A 21526-nucleotide genomic window follows, 5' to 3' on the forward strand; every position below is an offset into this window, starting at 1 on the left:
TTTTTCTGGGGGGGGGGGGGGTTGCTTCGGAAGGAGATTTACTGGGGGACAGCAAAGCATGCAGAAGTCAGTGGACAAGAGTTTGAAATGTATTGAACATCAGGGTGCAGTGGATAGGATTTTGTAACAAACCTTGTACATTACACTCTCCTGATCATCCTGCTGTAAGGGGATTTGCATGGGGTGTACATATTGTACACATATATACATATTGTATACCGATAGTTGAAGAAAAAAACGCTAAAACGTATTGTTAGCGAGCTCTGAGTAAAAGAAAGTAGATCATTTGTTTATCATTCAGCTGTAGATTCTCAAATCATCTCTGAATTGTTGCTGACACTGTCCTTCCTTCTGGAGGGTGGCTACTTTTGTTCTCCATGGTCTCTGTCTGTTGTAAAGTAGTCACCGCTCCAAGCTCACTCCCGTGATAGACTATGCAACACACACAGGGACCATGGGAAAAAAAAAGTAGCCACCCTCCAGAAGGAAGGACAGTGTCAGCACCAATTCAGAGATGATTTGAGGATCTACAGCCGAGTGATACACAAATAAGATACATTTTTGTTACTAGGGTACCTAAAGGCATTTTTAAGATTTACCTCCTGAGTTATTGTCACTTATCAGGTACCACATCCCAGTGATATATACCAACAATAAAAGATAGTGATTTAAGACTTTTAAGGTACCTCAAAATATCATTGAACACAGATTTAATAAAATCCCAATATTTATTTAACCTCTTGCCATCCGCCCGTTAAGAAAAAACGGACGGACGGCTGACTCCTTTCTGCGGGTTGCCGTCGCCAGACGGCATTTATTTCCTGCTCGCGCGCGCCCCCTAGCGCGCGCGCACGGGCAAAAAGTACCGCAGCGCTGAATACTGAAAAATGGCCTGGATGGGAAGGGGGTTTAACACCGCGGATGTCAACTGGTTAATTCCATAAGAAAACCATGTTACCATCGACGTCTTTTCATGTAAGCATTAAAAACATATACAGCACAGTTTCCTAGATGACCCTTACCCTGTGTTTTTTAATGTTTACAAGAAAAGAAGTCAATGATAACATGGTTTTCTTATGGTATTAAATAAATATTGGGATTTTACTATATGTGTGCTCAATAAGATTACCTTAGAAGTGTGAAATCCTGCTCTTTTTGTTGTTAGTACCTTTCAGCTATATGACACAGCAGAAACAAATATATTAGACCAGTTAAAATTTTCACCCCATTTCTAGTCCAGGCTAATTTTTCTACTGCTTTCTGACACAAGAGGAACCATACTAGCTATAGGCCATTCTCTTCACGGCTGGAGTGATTTACATTCAGCAATGGTGTAATTAGCAGTTATTTGAGTGTGGACACCATGTCGGTTTGAACACATCTGGTTATTCTCCTTTGACTTTCACCCATTAAACTGACCCGCTATTTTTGTGCACCATTCTTTGTAAACTCTACAGATTGTAAAGTGTGGGAATCTGAAGAAGCCAATAGTTTCACAAATAGTGCAACTCCATCTTGTGCCAACAAACATATCATAGTTAAGACTAAGTTAGTTCTGAGGTTCCCCTACCCTCCACCTCTTATCCGTTCTCCTTCAACCCCCATCTTCCGCTTGAACAATAATACCAACACACAGGGGTGGAGTTCAAATGGCCCCAGTAGCCTTTTATTAATAAAACCAGTATAAATAACGTAATTATAAATATCAATAAACAATGACCACACCATATCAAAATCAGGTTTCAGATCCTTAAAGGCTCGATGGACCATAAGATAGTCTTGTATCTGCAGCAACATTTTGTACGTGATGCCCCCAGCCAGGGCCGCCTTCAGGGTGGTACGGCCGATACCCATGTCAGGGTCCCTTCGGCCAGCTCTCTGATATCTTTCAGTGAACGCTGGCCGAAAAGATTGATTAGTAAGGTCTAAAGCAGACCTTACCAATCAACCACTAGATCACCAGGGATCGTGCCTCCTCACAGCATCCTCCCTGCAAAAAGGTAAGCAGGAGAGGGGGCTCTGTATTGTATTTTACATGTGGGTGTGTGGGGGGATGACAGAACACCTGTATCTTTAAGTGCGAATAGGGATTCCTGCATCAGGAACTTGCGTTTTCCAGCAGAAGGAATGCCTAATCTGGCATTTTCAAGTGGCAGCTGTCACCCATTTCAGTTAACAGCAGCTGGATGTAACCACCTGCACACCATATGTAATGGTATGTGATATGATTACATTTGGTTAGGAATTAATCACTCTCCCTGGATGCATCGATTGTGCATCCAGGGAGAGTGTTTTCTAACTGCATGTAATCATATCACGTACAATTCCATGTGGCATGCAGGTGTTTACATGCAACTACTGTCACCTAATCATTAACTTGAATGGGTGACAGCTGCCACTTGTAAACACCAGATTAGGGATTCCTGCTGCAGGAAAATGCAAGTTCCTGACGCAGAAATCCCTTATCGCACCTAAACTTACAGATATGAATGAGCCTTATTGTGTGTGTATTGTGTTCGTATTACCATACCGGATATAGTTCAATTTGATTTTAAAGTATGAAATTTGGCGAGTGGCCCCCATGGGAGAAAAAAATTTGTTAAGTGGCCCCCGAGTTAATTGAGTTTGAGATCCCTGCTTTATACTGATTTTTCAAAATAGCTAACAAGGTAATTAAGAAATAAGATGAAGGTTTTAGAGCAGAATAACAGTTTTAGTAGTTAAATAGTTAAACATGTTCATAAATATCTGTACATAAGACCAAAAAGTGGGACAACTGAGGAGCAAACAAGGACAGAGGGATTTATTTCCAGAGGAGAGAGTTCCTCTAAATGAGGGAAAGTTGGGAGATATGGTACAATTACAAAAATCAAAAAATTTCATTTAATTACAAAATCAAAATTTAAATCTAAAATTGAAGTTAATTACATTTAAATTAATTAAAATTAGATTTAAAATATTACAAAATGACATTAAAAAGGCAAATGCTGCAGTTGTAACCTATGATATGTTATCACATTTTTGGGCCATACAGTATTTATAAAGCAGTGAATGACTTTCACCAAACATATACTGGTAGTAAATCAATCTTTGTAATTTAAATCACACCCGGAAGATTCACGTGCAATAAATTTCAGATTTACTGCTTTTTAAATATGCCCCATTATCCCCAAGGTACTTGCCAAAAAGTAGGGCAGGCATTGTTAAATCTTATATGCAGCAGGCTATAGGTTTTTAAAAGGTGACACCATTTTATTTTTTTTAAAGGAAAGTAAATATTACTTTAACGTGACACTAAACTCAGGAATTAAACCTTACAAATGCATTCAAGAACCTTAAATATTAGCAAAAATGTATCTTATTTGTATATCACTCGGCTGTAGATCCTCCAATCATCTCTGAATTGGTGCTGACACTGTCCTTCCTTCTGGAGGGTGGCTACTTTTGTTCCCCATGGTCCCTGTCTAGTCACCACTCCGAGCCCTCTCCCATCATGGACTACAATCTCAGGTTTAGTTTAGTAATTTGTTGTATAATAATTCTTTATTATTCTATATATAACAATACTGACATATAAACATGTAAACATCCTGTTAATAGACTTTCCCAGGGAGAAATCCAAACAAAAGCATAAGAGAAAGATATTTATAACTTCTTCCTAAAACAGCCACCATACATTTCCCTTCCCATTGGTATTAAAATCATTCTTCCCCCCTAGGGGTCTCAACAAAAAAAAAAAGCAAGGAAAATAACAACCTAAAACCCCTCCCATCCCTAAACCACCCAAAAAAAAAAAAAAACAAGACAAATCAGCTGAGTGATACACACATAAGATACATTTTTGGTAATAGTTAAGGTACTTGAATGTATTTTTAATATTTAATTCCTAAATTCAGTGTCACTTTAACATTAAATTGCCCATAATGAGCATTTTAGAAGTAAAAATACAGCAAACGCCTATTACTTTGAGTATTTTTTGTTCCTTTTAAATGCAATTGCACCATCTAGGGGTTTTATCAAGAATATGGCAGGCATGGAAATAAATTTGCCAATATATTAGATCTGAGAATGAGAATAAAAGTCGTATACAGGACAGGACTGAGGCTGTCAATAGGGTTATTTTTATTTTTTTTAAATAGAAGTTCATGTTACAAAAGTGTATGTTCACTTAACAAAGTGAATGTTCGAAGTGTTCGTAAGTTTGTAAGTATATTTTTAAGTGTCCTTTACATGATTCTACAACCAATCATGTAAAGGGCATTTAAAAATATAGAATTTTTGACAGCACATATTTAGTTAATTGAATGATCAAAGATTCTTCTCATTTACTAAGTTCAATGAACAGTCACTTTGCTAAGTGCCCCGTCTCTACTTCAGTAAATCACCCCGTAAGTCTTCATTCATTATTGCTTGCTTTTACTATTAAAATGTGTCACTAACTGTGTGCAAGTATGCAGATCAATAATTGCCAATGTCCATATCTGTGTTCTGGGCCAGTAGTTCAAAGTATTGAATTCAAAGGCTCTCCATTCAATTCAGGCAACCAGCATTTTCGAGAGAGGTCAGCCTCATGGCAGTCCCCATAGTTCACAAGTTTTTGTTTTTTTTTAAATGTAATGTTAAAAACCACTCAGACAAGTCATAAAAACATGAGCAATATTACTTACATACACAAGATGTCACTCTTACAGTTCCAAATAATGGGCAATATAGTATAGTACATAGGGGTCTATTTGCGAAGCTGCCGAAGGATCTGGCTGTAGCTTTGGCTGTTCCTTCGGCTACCGCTGGCAACAAAAGTGAGTACACCGCTAAGTGAAAATGTCCAAATTGGGCCCAAAGTGTCAATATTTTGTGTGGCCGCCATTATTTTCCAGCACTGCCTTAACCCTCTTGGGCATGGAGTTCACCAGAGCTTCACAGGTTGCCACTGGAGTCCTCTTCCACTCCCCCATGACGACATCACGGAGCTGGTGAATGTTAGAGACCTTGCGCTCCTCCACCTTCCATTTGAGGATGCCCCACAGATGCTCAATAGGGTTTAGGTCTGGAGACATGCTTGGCCAGTCCATCACCTTTACCCTCAGCTTCTTTAGCAAGGCAGTGGTCGTCTTGGAGGTGTGTTTGGGGTCGTTATCATGTTGGAATACTGCCTTGCGGCCCAGTCTTCGAAGGGAGGGGATCATGCTCTGCTTCAGTATGTCACAGTACATATTGGCATTCATGGTTTCCTCAATGAACTATAGCTCTCCAGTGCCAGCAGCAATCATGTCGGTGCCGCCACTCACAGATAGGGAGCAATTAGTATGGTCTGCAGCAGCCAGAGATGCAGATCACACTGATCCTCCACTGGACCACCAGGATAGTTCCCAAGTGCCCCACTGGACCCCAGGGATGCAGCCCACTCCCTACAATACAGGTAAGCAGGAGAGGGGGGACATTTTTTAATTATTTATTTTTATTGTTAATAGTTGTGTGTTTTTTTAATGAAACTATGTGTGTGTGAGTGTGTGATATGTGTGTGATGTGTGTGTTTCATTGCATGTGTGTTGTTTTTTTTTTAACCACTTCCAGCGGGTTCACGTAAATGTACGTCATCCATTGGAAGTGGTTATACCAAGAACACGGCTGCTCCTGCAGCTGTGTTCTTGGTACCGTTTTAAACAGTCGGCGATTGCTGTTTAAATACAAGCAATCTGGCGTCTGTACAGGCGCCGGATTGCTTGTACGATGCTGCGCCATTTCCCCCTTCCCCCCTCCGTGGCTGCTGTGCCACACGAGGGACAGATGAGCCCGAGACCAGCGGGGAGGGTCTCCCCTGACAGATCGGAGGAGGGACCTGGAAGTGATGTGCATTACATCTCTTCCGATGTCACTGGGCACATGATCTGGCTCCTGGAGCCAGGAGAAGAAGCTGATGAAGCAGATCTCTGCTTCATCAACTTCTTTGGGTTCCCTAGGAGACATTAGGGGTCTAAAAGACCCCTGATGTCTCCATAAATAGGACTTGTCACATCATATTTGCTATTACATAGGGGGCTTGTTATCCCCCTATGTGATAGCAATAAAGCTGAGTGTAAAATAAAAATAAAAAAAATTAAAATTAAAATAACAGATAAAATAAGAATGCAAAAAAACTTTTTTTTTAAGCTCTCCCATCCCCCCACGTGCACACACATACAACACAAACACGCGTCGGATGCGCCTACGTGCAAAAACAAAAATTGCGCCACACATGTTATATATTATCGCAAGCGTCGCAGTGAGAGCAATAGTTCTAGGCCCATCAATCACTGATACTGATAGTACTAAACTGATGAGCCCTAAAAGCAGTTAAAACGTCGCCTATGGGACATTTTGGTTATTGTAGTTTTTTGCGGTTTCATGGATGCACGCAATTTTAAGGCTTGACATGTTTGGTATCTATTTACCCAGCATGACCCCATCTTTTATATTTTACCCAAAAATTTGGCATTATATTCTGTTTATATGCACTAAATTGCATTTTAGTGTATTTTATCCTAAAAATATTTGTTTGATAAACATTTGCGCAAATACCGTGCAACATAAAAAATTGCAACTAGTATCTTTTTATTCTACAGGGCCTCTGCTTTCAGAAAATATATAATTGTTTGGGTGTTTGAAGCTGTTTTCTAGCTAAAAATACAGATTTTATCATGTGTGTGCAAATGTAAGAAATTGCTCCGGACAGCAAGTGGTTAATGCATGTGTTATGTGTGTTTTAATGCATGTGTTATGTGTGTGTTATGTGTGTGTTTTAATGCGTGTATAAATATTTGAATATGTGTGTTTCCCTATTTTGCCTAAGGCAGTGATGCTGAACATTTTTTAAACCCGAGCGCCCAAGCTGCAACGCAATACTAAAGTTATTTTCAGTGTTGATATAAATATATTGATTTTGCATCGCAGTTTGGGCATTCTGGTTCAAAAACGTTCGCCATCACTATCCTAGTCTGACAGCAGCGCAGACAAGAGCCCAGAGGTAGCCATAGATACCGGGAGGGTGGACCTACTGCTCCTGTGGCTGCATGGGGGCTCGAGGCTAGGGGACCCACTGAGATCCGGTCCCGGGCCCCCCACTGAAAGAATGGTCCCCTGCCCCTGGTGAGAATTTTTTGGTTTTTAAAGTTTATTGGCACTGGTAAGGAAATATATCATGTGGCAGATTGGGTTCATGTAAATATCTGATTGGTTGTTGGGGCGACTGTTTACTTTTCCTATATTTTTTTTAGCTTTCACAACCTGTTTAACTTTATGTTGTGTTATGTTTTATGCGTATCTGCTGTATATTAGTCAGATTATATCGTTTGGTGTGGTTTGTAATAGACATGTGCAGGGCAAACAAATTCGGTTCAGATGAAACAAATGAAAATGAAAAACATTTTCATTTGTTTCGTCAAAGGAAACAAATGTTAATGCTGTTTCGGATTCAGAGGCAATGAGCCTATGAATCCAAAACCGCACGAAGAAATTGCAGATCGAGCGGCGGCCGTATCGGCCACTAGCGTGTTCTGCGCATGCGTGCCATCATTTTGTAGTATATCTTGGTATACTCTTGATACTCTTGATATACTCCAAAATGGCAGTGTGCAGAACACACTGATGGCCGATATGGCCACTGCACGTTAATGCAGGCGGGGCTTGGGGGTGGGGCTTATATATGGGCCCCAGGGGATTGATTTACTAAAGCAGTAAAGCACTTTGCAAAGTTAATTTTCACTTAGCTTACTAAATGAGGTGAAGCTGTGCTGACTTCAATCATCCAATCCAATTGATTGGGTATTCTTTGCAAAGTCAGTTTTTATTTAACTTCACCTCATTCAATAAACTAACAGGGTTATTCAGAAAAGGGTGAAGAGTTTGGAGAAGGCAGGAGAAGTGAACAATCTAGGACAAAATAGCTGATTTGGAAAGATTCTCCAATTCCACTCACTTTCCAGTTCAGCTATGTTGTCCTAGATTGTTCCCTTCTCCTGCCTTCTCAAAACTCTTCACCCTTTTGTGAACAATCCTGTAAATGAAAATTCTTTTTGCAGAGATAACATACTTTATTCCTTTCGTAAAGCAATGCCAAGACACCATTACTCATCACCTGTTTGTTGTAGTCAAAGTACAGTAAACTCTCCGTTATCCGGCATCTACGGGATTGGCAGATTCCAAATAAATGTAGTTTCTGGTTGCTTGAGAGTTACTATTAAAAATAGGTCTAACTAATGCCATATACCCCATACTATACCATATTATAACATAAACTCTGTATTGACTTTATATTAATATTAAAATGTAGTAATCAAAAGCAAATTAAGACAAATAGACACACTTAAAACATATTAAGAGAAATAGGCAAATGATTGTTTCCAGGATAATACATGCCACAGATGAGCAGAACAGTGAGTGAGTGTACAGGGGATTCTTTTTCCTGGCTAGATGAGAGTTCTGGTTAGTTAAATACCGGCTAACAGAGAGTTTACTGTATATTGTATTACTTCTACTTTTGCAAAAGTTATGTTTGTAACTATAAAATATATATTTTATTGGGATGCTAACCCAGGAAAAAATAAACCACCTAAAACAAACATTTTTATAACCTAAACTAAGGTGTTAAAAACTTGTAGACACTGAGTGGTGGGATTTAATACCTACCCTCTGTGGCTTCGGTCTTTGAGTTGTATGTGGGGTCCCCCTTCACATGTATAGCACACCCTCATCTACGAGTGTCTCATATAGATGCATGGAATCATCAGCTGCTTAACACAGTGAAGTTGACAGAATCTGGTTACCAGCATTAAACAGCATCTATTTAACTTGTTAGCTGCCAGTAGGTTATATATACTGTATATAAGCTCCACTTCTCAGGATGGTTCAGGCCACCCCCCACGTAAAGTCCTTGTTAAGTTGGAATGTTCAAGTAAGCAGTTTGTAATTAGTGTTTATTTGCAAACTGAAATGTAAACAAATAGTTTTTGCTATTGTAAATGCCCCCCCCCCCCCCAAGGGTACTGGCCAGATCCCAATATGAGAATGTCTGGCATATTGGCCTAAAAAATTAACATATACTGTATTCTAAAGAAAGCTCATCTTTTTTAGACATGACAGAGATTCAACATATAAATTGTGTTAAAATAGACCAAAACCACACAGAACATAACTCAGGTACCTTCGGCTTCTGACTATTGCTAAAGTGTATAAACGATTTTTGTTCATTGTATTTTTTAGTAAAGAAAGTGAGGGTGCAATGGAAGTTGCTTAGGGACCGTTATACAAGAGTACTGAGGGACAAAGCCAGCAGAAGCAGAAGTGGTGCTGCAGTGGGTAAACATCCCTTTCCACATTTGGAGTACCTGTATTGCTTGAGAAGGGTCACAAAGATGAGAAGGTAAGGGGTGTGTACAATGCACAAGGATAACGGTTGTGTCAAATATCTCAAGAGTTGGGAATTTAAGTCACTTGTTATGGCCCAACGTGCATTTGGTCGAGGGATAAAGTGACTTCTGCAATCATCACCACATTTGCGTACTGTGAACATTTGCAGATGTCCTCACAAACATGACATCACAAAATATCCATGGAACAGAGGAAACACTGCACATTACTATACCAGCAATGCACAAATGGTTGGAGCTCTGTCACAGCACAGCAGCCAACACTGGACCCCAGGCTGAGGATCTACTCCAGTTCTTGTAAGATAGGGAGACTGGGTGGATCTTAAAAAAAGAACAAAAATTTGATTTTGTTTGGAGTGTGTATGTGTGTGTGTGAGAATGTCTGTGAGTGTGTGAGATTGTGTCTGTTGTTATGTGAGTGTCAGTGTTTTTGTGGTCCCGTTTACACTAGTTCAGTGCGTTAATCACACAGTCCCTTGCGATTAACGCACCTTACCACGCAATCACACCTACCGCGCATTCTGGTGCAGGAGGTGCGTTGCATTGCCAATTGAATAGCACCCCACAGTTTGATTGCCCGCACCGGAATGCACAGTACTGCAATGCCAGTAGTTTTCAGGAGTCCCTCTAGCGCTGGTGCCGGTCTCTGATCCAGCGCTGACTGCTGTGTCTTCTGTGTTCGATGGTGTCTGTCTGTGTGCACGCTGCTAGCTGTGTGCATTGACTTACACTGTGCCTCTCTTCTCCTCCCCGCCGAAGATCTCTACTGCGAGCGGCAGAGACACAGGTAAGTAATTACTTCTTTGGTAACTTTTTTAAAATTTTTTATGTTTTTGCATTTATCTACTGCTTGTAAGCAGAAGATATTTGCAAAATAAAAATTAAGGTTTAATTCTACTTTAAAACACAAACCAAATATATGCAGTACAATATTGCAATGTCTACACATATCAAACATTATGTAGAGCACTAAAAATAATCAGTAATTGGCAGTATAATCAGTAATTAAATTAAAGTTGCCAAAAACTCATTCCACTGGGTGACATAAAAAACTCTGCAAATTAGTTTTGGTAATGAGTGCATGATTTGTAGACCTTAAATCACTAAACTTCATCAGAGATAGTGTAATCTTATGCCTTCAGGAAGTTGTGCAGTGCACAACAAGCCAAGACTACCTGCAATGTACCTTACGGAGCTTGAGGTGATGAAGGCGGCCTTTCTTTCAACTCTAGTCCCAAAACCTCTGGATAGTGTAACAGGTGAATTGGGGTACAGAGGGGCACAAGTGTGAGAGGAAGTACTTGCTGATGAGGAATGTTGAACTCGGAGAAGCTTCACCAAGTGGCTGGTCAGGAACACACAGCAAAGAAGCAGGAAGAGAAGAATCAAAGTCAGGCAGGCCATGTCAGCAACATGCGGGCAGTGTGGCACCAGAACAGCAGGCAGGAATCATGGTCAGAGGAAGAGTCAGGGTCAAAGCCATGTGGGAAATGCAGTACAGAGCAGAAGGCAAAACATAGTCCAAGATAAGCCAGGGTTAGGGTCACCAGAAGATCAACGGAGTCGAAGAGCAAGTCGGCTCTGCAACAGAAGTCAAAATCAGGAATCAAGGTTCAGGAACATGGACACACAAAAGCTGAGGAACACACAGCACCGGGGGCTAGGGAGGACTTGGTTTAAATAGCCTATTTGGCGCCATGATACCTCTTATGTACGTAACCGCATCCGCACACACTCTGTGGGATGCGTACGCGAATGCGCGTGTGCCTGCACAGCGGTGTGCTACCTGCCAAGCTCTATGAGCCATGCTGAGGACATGCACATGTGGATAAGCATGCGCAGCTCCCTTGGCATGGGCTGCTTGACACTACCATTTAGCAAACTTAAAACGTTGGGATATTGATTTCACCAGTATATATTTTGCGACCCAGGGGTGATTGTCGGAAGGAGTTTGCATCTCCACATCTCCCATACGCTCCCACATCAACAGCTATAAAACACTGTTTGGCATCAGTGATTGCCAACAGAACAAATTAAAAAAAGTCTTAATTAAAGTACTTGGAACAAGAGTTTGGAGGCTTCCTTATAAGGACATGTTTTCCATCTAGCGCTCCTATGCAATTTGGGAATTCTTAAAAATGTTGCTCGGTAGGCTTGGGTAAATAAACAGCTTTCAGGTCTTCCTAAAGCACGAGTGTGGTGTGCTGACATATTTTGCTTATTGTTGGCATGCCTAAATGAAACTGGTGGTGCATGGAGGAAAACAAATTTCCAGTTGCAAGAAAACTAGACATAAAAAGCAAAGTTTTAGTATTCTACAATGAAATTTAACTAGCACCCTGTAAGCAGGAGTGCTTAGAAATTTTAGTATTGTCAGATTTTAATCAGTCTGATACTGATTTGTAGTCTATGATCATCTGGTCTCCCCTTATCAGTCTGTCATCATTTGCATCTGCCTGCTGCTGGGTGTACCCTGTCCACAGGGCAGCGCAACCAATGAGGTACTGTTATGAGTATATATTTCTCCCTAGCCAATCACTAGGAGGTTAATGGCCAGTGGTGCATGCTGGGAGAGGAGATAAATACCTGGGTTGAACCGTGTGCGCTCTCTCTTCTTCCCCCGTGCCCTGCCTGGGGGGAGGCTGCTATGGACTGTCTGATACGGCTAGGCCTGAAGGTAAGGGGAGTAGTCATGTGCTTGCACTGAGGCATGAGTCTGGGGTGTCCAGGGGCTTCTACTGATACCAAGGATGAAGATGACTATTGACTTCTGATTCAAGTACTGCTTGGTCAGGTGCTCTACACACAGATTTCCATGTCTGGCTTAAAGGTCCTAGTCTGTTATGGCAGCAGTTACTCTGTCCTACTGCTTAAAGGAGTCTACACCAGCCTGGATGATCCTGATCCTCAACATCTACCCCTGAAGTTCATCAATCAAGTTCCATAGCATCATATCTACAGTCTGGACCTCGCTTTATCAGTCCCCATGGAGGGTGGAAAGTGCTAATGGGGAAGCCAGGTATCAAATCCACTAGGCTGGCTATAATGGATGACCCACCTTTTCTCTGCGGCTTCTTAGGGGGTGCGCTACTTAACTTATAGTGAAAAATCTACAAATTTGAAGACATGTGTCATAGACCCACACGGTTCAGAGCTCCGTGTCAGAGGGTTCGGTCCGTTCGTGACATCACGGTCGACTCCTCCCCCCGGCCGTAGCTACTCCTTAAAAGCACAGCTGAGCCACTCACTCGGCGTACTATCGTTCTGGATCGTCGAGCGAGTGACTCTCTGTACTGAAACAGAGACTGTATTACTGCACGAAGTAATAGCCTTGTTCCATCGCTGCCTCCCACCATTACCAAACGAACCTGTCCTAGGTCCATCCTGAAGCCGTACCAACAACTCATCTTGAATAGTGATACCATCCACAGTTGTTCCCTGCTGTCTACAGAGAGTTCAATCAAACGCAAGTAAAGGGATAATTCCCAGCTGTTACTACTACTCACTAAGCTGGTTGTGCTGTAGTGGGATTCAGGAGGGAGCTACACAGATTCAAACCTCCTGTCTCCTTTCATACACTACTAAAATTGAGTTGATGAACTGTGCAAGGAAACAAGTTGGTTATAATATGACTGTTGCACCAATTACTTAGAACCGTATTGCTGGATTGATGTATTGTGAGAGGTGTTTCACAACTGCTGGTTGCTCTCACTTCCATAAACTGCATTGCTGATTCATAGAACTGTGTCTAGAGAGATATCCTGTTCCAATCTCCCAAATTCACATGCGGGTTCACTTCATCCTATTAGTAGCCATTTCTCAAACCATTGCAACTACAGACAAACAAATTACGTATCAAGTAACCAATTGTATTGCTTATACTCCTACCCCAAATCCAATCTAGCTGTAGGAAGATCCTACTCACCGGTTACATATGCAGATCTACTTCCAACTCTTTACTGCTACTTCCTCCAACCCAAACTACAGAGACTGATAGCTCCAGATCCTGCTGCCTCCTATAGCATCAGGGTAATACATCTCCACCACATAGGAATAGGGGTATATGATGTGTAACGGTTCCCCTTGGTACTGAGTGCATTGGGGTTCCGCAAAACTGAGCCCAAACATTACACTTCACACACACTCCGCAGCTGAGATCCGCATTAGACATAACCGTCGACTGTTACAACATGATGGAGCTCAAGCTGGAGATTCAAAGGGAGTGATGAAAACATTGTGGGGAATTTATTGAAACTGGAGCAGACAGAATTTGTAGCATTTGGCCAGAGCAACAAATGAGATTCCCTTTCAGTTTGTTCACCTAAGCTTGGAAAATAAAAGAACTAATCTTGGAATCTTGAAACTAATGAAAGATTAATGACTAATATGACCACATTTGGTCCTCTACAGTTTGGGTGAGTTTGCCAAATTTAATATTTGTGGCCAGCAACAACGGCCACAACAGGCCAATGACATTGCAGCAGAATGGCTGTGTTGTGTGCCTAAATTCGATCCAGCACATATGTATTCCAGAATCCTGCTGCACTCCTTACTGGGTATCCCTGTCAGCGTGGGTGCTCGAAGTGACCGCGGATGGCGCCGTCAATACTGAAACTTGTTAAAGATGTCACCAGCTGCCACCGGTGCTTCAATATGGTGTGCTGGTGACATCTTTAATAAATTAGATACAGAGGCACGTTGCCCATTGCACGACGAAAAAAAAAAGGTTAAAATAAGACATGACCATACAGAACAGGAGAAACACAGCATGAGAAACATACATGAATACGTCAAAACACAATGTTGAGATAAAAAAGCACAGACACATACACACATGGATTCATATTTATCGCACTGTAGTGTCAGGAGTAAACACTCCTCTGGTAACACACTTTTCCTTAGAATGGTGTCTTGGAATACAATTCTGTGTCTGCGGTCAAAGGCCTCCACTGACATTCTTGTAACGTTATCAGACTTCTCAGGATATACAGTAGATGTCAAAATAACCCTTAGATGTGTTAGGATTGGATAAACCCAATTAGTGTGGTTTCTCTGCTCCTGTATGTGTATTTCGATCTTCCTGAGCAACAGAACATCCTCCATCAAACTGATGATATCTCACTGGCTCATGTCTCTATGGAGAGCTTACCAAATATTACCTTTGAACTTAGAGAATAGCTGACCAGCTTCTTCCGAAGCTCAGTAGCGCAACCAAACTTTGGTGCACAAGATATTTTGTCTAATCAGTTGGAAAAGCATTCTGGGTAGTTTATGTGTTAGGATTATGTATCTAAACACATATGCCTATAAATGTGCATCATTTGAAGCATCTAGAAGCATAAATACAGCATCTAACCTGACAGATTTTCTTCTGCATATAGAGGACAATAATGCAAGTGACTAGTGTGAATGAAGCCTCACAATAACAAGGGTCACAAATACACAGTAAAATCATTGCTTAGACTTTGCAAAGCAAGAGGCAACCAGATTCACACCTCAATGTGCCACTAACTAGCTTGAGAAATGTCCCCCAGTAACTTTTCCTAGTACTAAATATCTTCAGGCAGCTTGAGACATGTGGTATCTAGATAAAGCTTGGTGTGAAATCAGAGACAGTACTGACATCACTATTTATATTTTGTGTGTGTCACAGATACAAACCCATTTCTGAGAGATGATTCGTTTGCATTTTCTTCATACCTGACTGACTCTGAAGTGTTCTCTTTCATCCGGCGATGGAAATAATAGCGTTACGCACCATGTACCTTAGTTTTCCCTTTTTAGAAGTGTTTTTGTACAGCCTCAATGTTAAGATGTATCACTGTGGCGCACTTTCGGTGCTGGAACCAATGTAGAGATTAAACGTAAGTACATTTGTAAATGTAACTTTCACATAGTGCCTTTTTCTGTATTCTATTTGTCTTTTTTTCTTGCAGATCTCATTTATGTTTTTTCCCCAATGATGTGTTGTTAAATGTATGGACCATATTTTAGGTTGTTTATCTTATGTACCCAATTGATATATCTGAATTTGTAATGAACCTTGCACCGTCTTATCAATTTGTAGTAATATAACTTTGTAACCGATTTTAGTTACATCAGACATTCAAAATTTACAGAAAACTCTTTTAAAATGTAGTTAAAAATGGCCCATATTGCATTTAAAAATACGGGCAATTTATTTAGCTACTATCAGTTGGAAACAAAGCTAAATGCTGACTGTAGTGAAGGGTTTTGTACAGCGTGCATAGAGAAATTATCCACTGTGATACACTTTGGGCTTTAGAACTATTGTGGAGATCAAATGTAAGTCCAAACAATTTGGTGTTTATTGCCTTTTCATTTTTACATTTGATACTTTTTTTCAACATGTAATTTATCAGGCTTTAGGAAATAATAAAAAAAAAGGTTTAAGATTGATTCTCTTGTGTACAAAAGCAACAATTCAACCTAGGTTTTGTACAATATGTATTGTAAAATTCCCATGCTGGTATAATTTTGACCCAAAAATAGGCAGAAAAAAGTATCACTTTTCATTGCCAGTAGAAATGAAAAAGAATATATAAATTACCATGCCATAAAGTTGATTATTTTTGACTGCAGTCATTAAAAATATTATATTTTCTGTACCTAATAAACTGTTATAATTAAAAAAAAATTAATGGTAAAATTATGTTCAGCAAAATTGTACATTGTGTTCTCTTTTTAGAGGTCATGAATGTTGGTCATAAAAATTATTTGCTGGCATATTAATAAAGCAGTTAATGGGACATTCACTAAATATTCCCTGTAAGTGAATCTTCCTGTGCAAGTGTTTAAAAAATGGAAATTATAAATTGCCTGGGAATATTTGATAAATGTCACATTCACTTCTTTATAAATATTCTCCCTAGCGATAGCACCGTGCACAGTTTGTCAGTTTGTGCAATGTTTTTTTTTTATTTGGATATCTGTAGTTTTATTGGATGGATTACAATCATCTTCCAGCTGGAAAATAGCACTTGTATTGATATTATGAATTAAAATTACCACATTAGTTAATAGATTGAGTTATAATGGTGAGTTACTTTCTTGGAGATTAAATAAGATTGACTTGAAAAGTAAGTTAATACTCTAATTATAAACATTAATTAAACATTTTATATGAGGCAAGACAAAGATTTTGACATCCTAGTGGCCAACTTGGCTGACTGCAGTGAAGGTTTTTGTACAGTGTGTATAGGGGAAGTACCTACTGTGTTACACTTTTGGTGCTGGAACATTTGTAGAGATTAAACGTAAGTACAATAGTTTTTGTGTTTTTGTATTTATTTGATAGTTACTAACACAATCTAGCAGATGAGACATAATCAATATAAACATTTCATTTGGGCTAAGGTTAAAGTTATATTGTTATATATACACATTATATAAGATGTATAGCTTGTAACCTGCAGTGACTGCAAAATCTTATGTTCCATGCCAAAATAATTCAGCTTTATGAATAATAATTTTTACACAAATTGTACAATATATGTCTGTTACAGAAACATGTTCATGTCTATTTTGCACCCCAAAAACTCTAATGGGACACCTGCTTGTCAAACTATACTAAGTCATGCTTGACTGACTAGAAAGACGTTTCTGTGGTTGATTACTTTATTTATTTATTTTTCTTTTTTCATTTTTCCTTATAAAATTTATATCTATATTTTTTAAGTCGTGAATGTGACTTTCACTAAATATTCACTGCAGGTGACTCTTTCTGGTGCATGTGTTTTAAGTTACAGGGAATAATTACCCACTTGTGAATGTTTGGTGATGTCACAATCAATGTGTTATACATATATTCCCTAGTGATAGCACAGTACCCAGTTCATACACCTAAGTATTTATTTGGCTATCTGTAGTCTTTTATCTTGGGAAACGTAGATTAATTGCATCTTACATCTGGTAAACAGCATTTTTTACATTATTAATTAAAAAGACAACATTGAATGACCGTGTTTTTCTAAAGGTAAGTTACTGAAAATGTTACTGTGGTACTTTCTTGGACCTAAACTAAGATAGGCTTTAAAAGTAAGTTGATACTCTAATTATAAACTTTAATTAAACATGTTTTATGAGGCAAGACAAAGATTTTGACATCCTAGTGGCCAACTTGGCTGACTGCAGTGAAGGTTTTTGTACAGTGTGTATAGGGGAAGTACCTACTGTGTTACACTTTTGGTGCTGGAACATTTGTAGAGATTAAACGTAAGTACAATAGTTTTTGTATTTTTGTATTTATTTGATAGTTGCTAACACAATCTAGCAGATGAGACATATCAATATAAACATTTCATTTGGACTAAGGTCATATTGAGATATATACATTACATAACTTGTATAGCTTGTAACCTGCAGTGACTGCAAAATCTTATGTTCCATGCCAAAATAATTCAGCTTTATGAATAATCATTTTTACACATAATTAAATATTTAATATGGGTCACACAAACATTTTGACATTCTAGTGATCAGCTTAGCTGAGTGCAGTGAAGGTTTTTGTATAATGTGTGTAGGGGAAGTACCTACTGTGGTACACTTTTGGTGGCGGAACATTTGTAGAGATTAAACGTAAGTACAAAATAATATTTGTATTTATTATGTGAAATAATAGTCTCTTACAGCTATATATCAAATATCAAAGGCGGTACTCATTAAGATATGACAATAGTTGAGAAATTGAGTACTTGTAAAAGTTTTATTTAACATTTTATACAAGTCAGAAACAATATTTTAATATTCAAGTGGTCAATTGATAATCAATATTTGCTTTTTAACTAATAACATTTTCCAATGTTGTATAAGCTGTATCTTTTACTTAGGCTATCGATATAATTGATACAGATACTAAGCATGAGAAGCCAGTGTAGGAGACATATCACTTTGGATAGATAGATAGATAGATAGATAGATAGATAGATAGATAGATAGATAGATAGATAGATAGATAGATAGATAGATAGATAGATATTATAAATATTACCTCCAGGTGAATATTCCTGGTACATGTGTTCTGGGTTACCACCTTTGAATTGTTTCTGATGTTAAATTCAATGCTTCATAAATGTGCCTCATATTATGTAATTGTTAAGAAGGGGCTTTATTTTGACGATACTGAAAATATTATACTACTTAGCTAAACCTGAATTTCAGACACTCAGTCAAATGTACAGTCAAAATACAAAGAAGTATTCTAAGAAGTATTCAATATTTGTTATCTTTGCTATATAATATGACTATGGTAAATGAAATGAAAATGTTTCAGTTAAGTGTATATATACACAATTGGGTTGATTTCATGAAGAAATAGAGATTGTTCACTAAGCAAACTGAATGTGTTGATTTAATCCCACCATGTGGAAGCACAAAGCTGCTTTTTTTTTAAATTTCGCTCACTTATGATTGGATATTCAACACAGTATCACCTTATTCAAAAAGCCATTGTCACTTAGCTTGGTTAAAAAAAAAAAACTAAAAAAAAACTCTGTTCACTAAGAATATCCAATGGCGAGCGAGGAAAGATAGTAAAATATATGCTATCCAAAGTGAGCATTGACTTTTACATAGTGAACATTCCTTTGGACGATCAACCCCAACAGTTTGTATGCAAAATCACACATTTCAAAAGTAAGTAATCTACTTATCATTGACTAAGCTAAGTGATCATTGTCAAAAAAAAAAAAATCTGTATTAGCTTTGAAAATACAATCATAAGTGAGTATTTACTTTTACTTAGTAAGCATTTCTTTATTAAATCAACTCCAATGACATGATGGCAAAATTCTCATATTTCAAAAGTAAGTAATCTCCCCATTGGAGAAGATTTACTGAATGAGAGGAATATTGACTTAGGCCAAAGAGGCATTGATAGTATCACTCAATCAATCATATGCAAAGAAAATTCGTATTTCCCTGTGAACAGAGAGTAAGGTAAATGGAACATTTCCTTAACCTGATTAGTCGAAAAATGTGTAAAATGGATAAAATAAAACAAAATGTTTTATCAATCTTATTAAAAGTAACTATAGCTTAAGTAAATATTATGAAAAGTACAATTTTCAAAATTATGGATTCAGGATTTATATAAACATTTTCAACATCCCAGGAAAAACTGAAATACTTCTTCTATATTCATACAATACTGACACTTTTTAATACAGGAAATTCTTCTTCTATCGATATTCAGCAAACAGTCATCGGGAAGGTTTGCTCAATGTAAACTGAACAGTGCATGTAGGGTACATAGGATCTTCCAAGACTCAACGTCCCTATGTAAGGGCCTCATAGCAATGTTGTTATAATTCAACTTCCTTACCCCTCAGCTAATCAACATTCCCTGTCATTAATGTATTTCCTTTAGCCTTGGCTTTGTCCGTTGCTGAATTTTTTCTAGCACTTTTGTTTTACATGTTTGGTTAACATTTTTACATAGATTGCATTTTAATATTCTTCATGTTATATAGATATCAAGCATTTTACAAGCTGCCAGTGCATAGTGAATGAGAATGTATTAAATTGTATTAATTCTGTCCACAATTTGTTTTTCAGGAAGAGAAGATGCCAAACCTTCTGTATCTATCTACCCTGCTGCATTAGAGCAGACCAAGTCAGGAACAGCAAGTGTTGTCTGTTTGGTTCAACAGTTCTATCCAGGAGATGCCAAGGTCACATGGAAAGTGGACAACAGTATCATAACCGACGGTGTTCTAAACAGTGACAACGTCAAGGATACCAAAGATAACACTTACAGTAAAAGCAGCACACTGACTATGACCAGTGCTCAGTATAAAAGTCATGACCTCTACAGTTGTGAGGTCACACATAAAACACTGGCGTCAGCACTGGTCACAAGTTTCAAGGCTTCAGAATGTAATGTTTAGGGTCCAACATCATCCTATGGACTCCCAATAAAAAAAAAAAACTTAGGAGTGTTTTCTCCATTTTTTCTATTTAAAATACTGCATACATTATGTTGATGTATCACATAATATGTTTTTTTTTTCCTTGTGATCAGATAACACAAATGCAATAATAACTGTTATTTTAAGTCATCTTATCAATTCAAAGAAGAAAAAAAAATATGTATGTTTTGCTTTTGTCTTATATGTCAGAAAAATAAATAAAAAAAATTCTGCTTCATCCAAGTCTATGATTTAAGCATAAAACAAAACCACAAGGGTAAATGAATCATTAATTTGTAAAACTAACATCATAAACAACTTTAGCAGGGGTATTTTAAAAAATAAAAGGGACAATTTAAAATGAAATATGGATACCGTTCTTTGCTGGGTACTGCAGTATTACTTCACACTGCAGCTTGCATTTTTTAGCCCATTCATGAAGTGTAGGTCATAAAGCATGCAGTGTCCCATGAAGTTCTCTCTGAATAACACTAAGGGAGTTAGGGAGTGATTGGAATAAAATTATTTTGACAAGTCACATGTCCTCTTCTCAGCTAAATGGAACCCTAAGAGAACCAATATCAGTGGACAAACACGTGTTTCCTATCATATTAAATACCCATTAGGTATACACAGTAATCCAAACCTTTTCAAGAACATTGGGAGAATTTAGATTAAGTTTTTTGATTGTGGCTTTGGTACCTCAAGCCGTATCCAGATTTGTATTTACAACAAAGTACAAGTGGGCCGGCTCTTAGAGTATCCGGGTAATAGAATGTTACATCAGAGTACAACATTCACAATGTGTGAACAATTTTATGGTCCAGCAGAGTACAAACCCGCCATAGGATAGAGTGGAGAGGGCTGTATGCGTGTGTACACTATGCAGTGATGATTGTGGCAAATGGCTGATGGCCGCACACCAGACATTTTGCTGGATCATGGACAGGGAAGTATAGGACTGGGAATGGTCTGGGGGTGAGGTGGTTAGTTAATTACAATGTAGTTGCATTAAGGGCACAACTACATCTTAATTGTAAACTCCATCATACACTTAGCCAATTCCTTAACATTTAACCTCACCCTATCACTCTAACCCTAGTACTAAAGGAAATCTTTAAGGTTCTTTAAAAACCAACTCCAGGCAGCAAAACAATTACCCTTGCAGTGCCCCCCCCCCCCCCCCCCCCCCCC

The 21526-nt window shown here is 38.6% G+C and overlaps 1 gene segment (V, D, J or C); it reads left to right on the top strand.

Annotated features, from left to right (window-relative positions):
* LOC108794952 overlaps positions 1-20311 on the top strand; it is a 91079-nt gene extending 70768 nt beyond the window's left edge. The window contains 2 exon segments of the V gene segment in view: positions 17969-18002; positions 19980-20311. Of these exon segments, the coding sequence occupies positions 17969-18002; positions 19980-20311 (366 nt within the window).
* Positions 20312-21526: the final 1215 nt, after the last annotated feature.

Source organism: Nanorana parkeri, unplaced genomic scaffold (genome assembly GCF_000935625.1).
Source record: "Nanorana parkeri isolate BGI_ZX_2015 unplaced genomic scaffold, ASM93562v1 scaffold919, whole genome shotgun sequence".
Lineage (NCBI taxonomy): Eukaryota > Metazoa > Chordata > Amphibia > Anura > Dicroglossidae > Nanorana > Nanorana parkeri.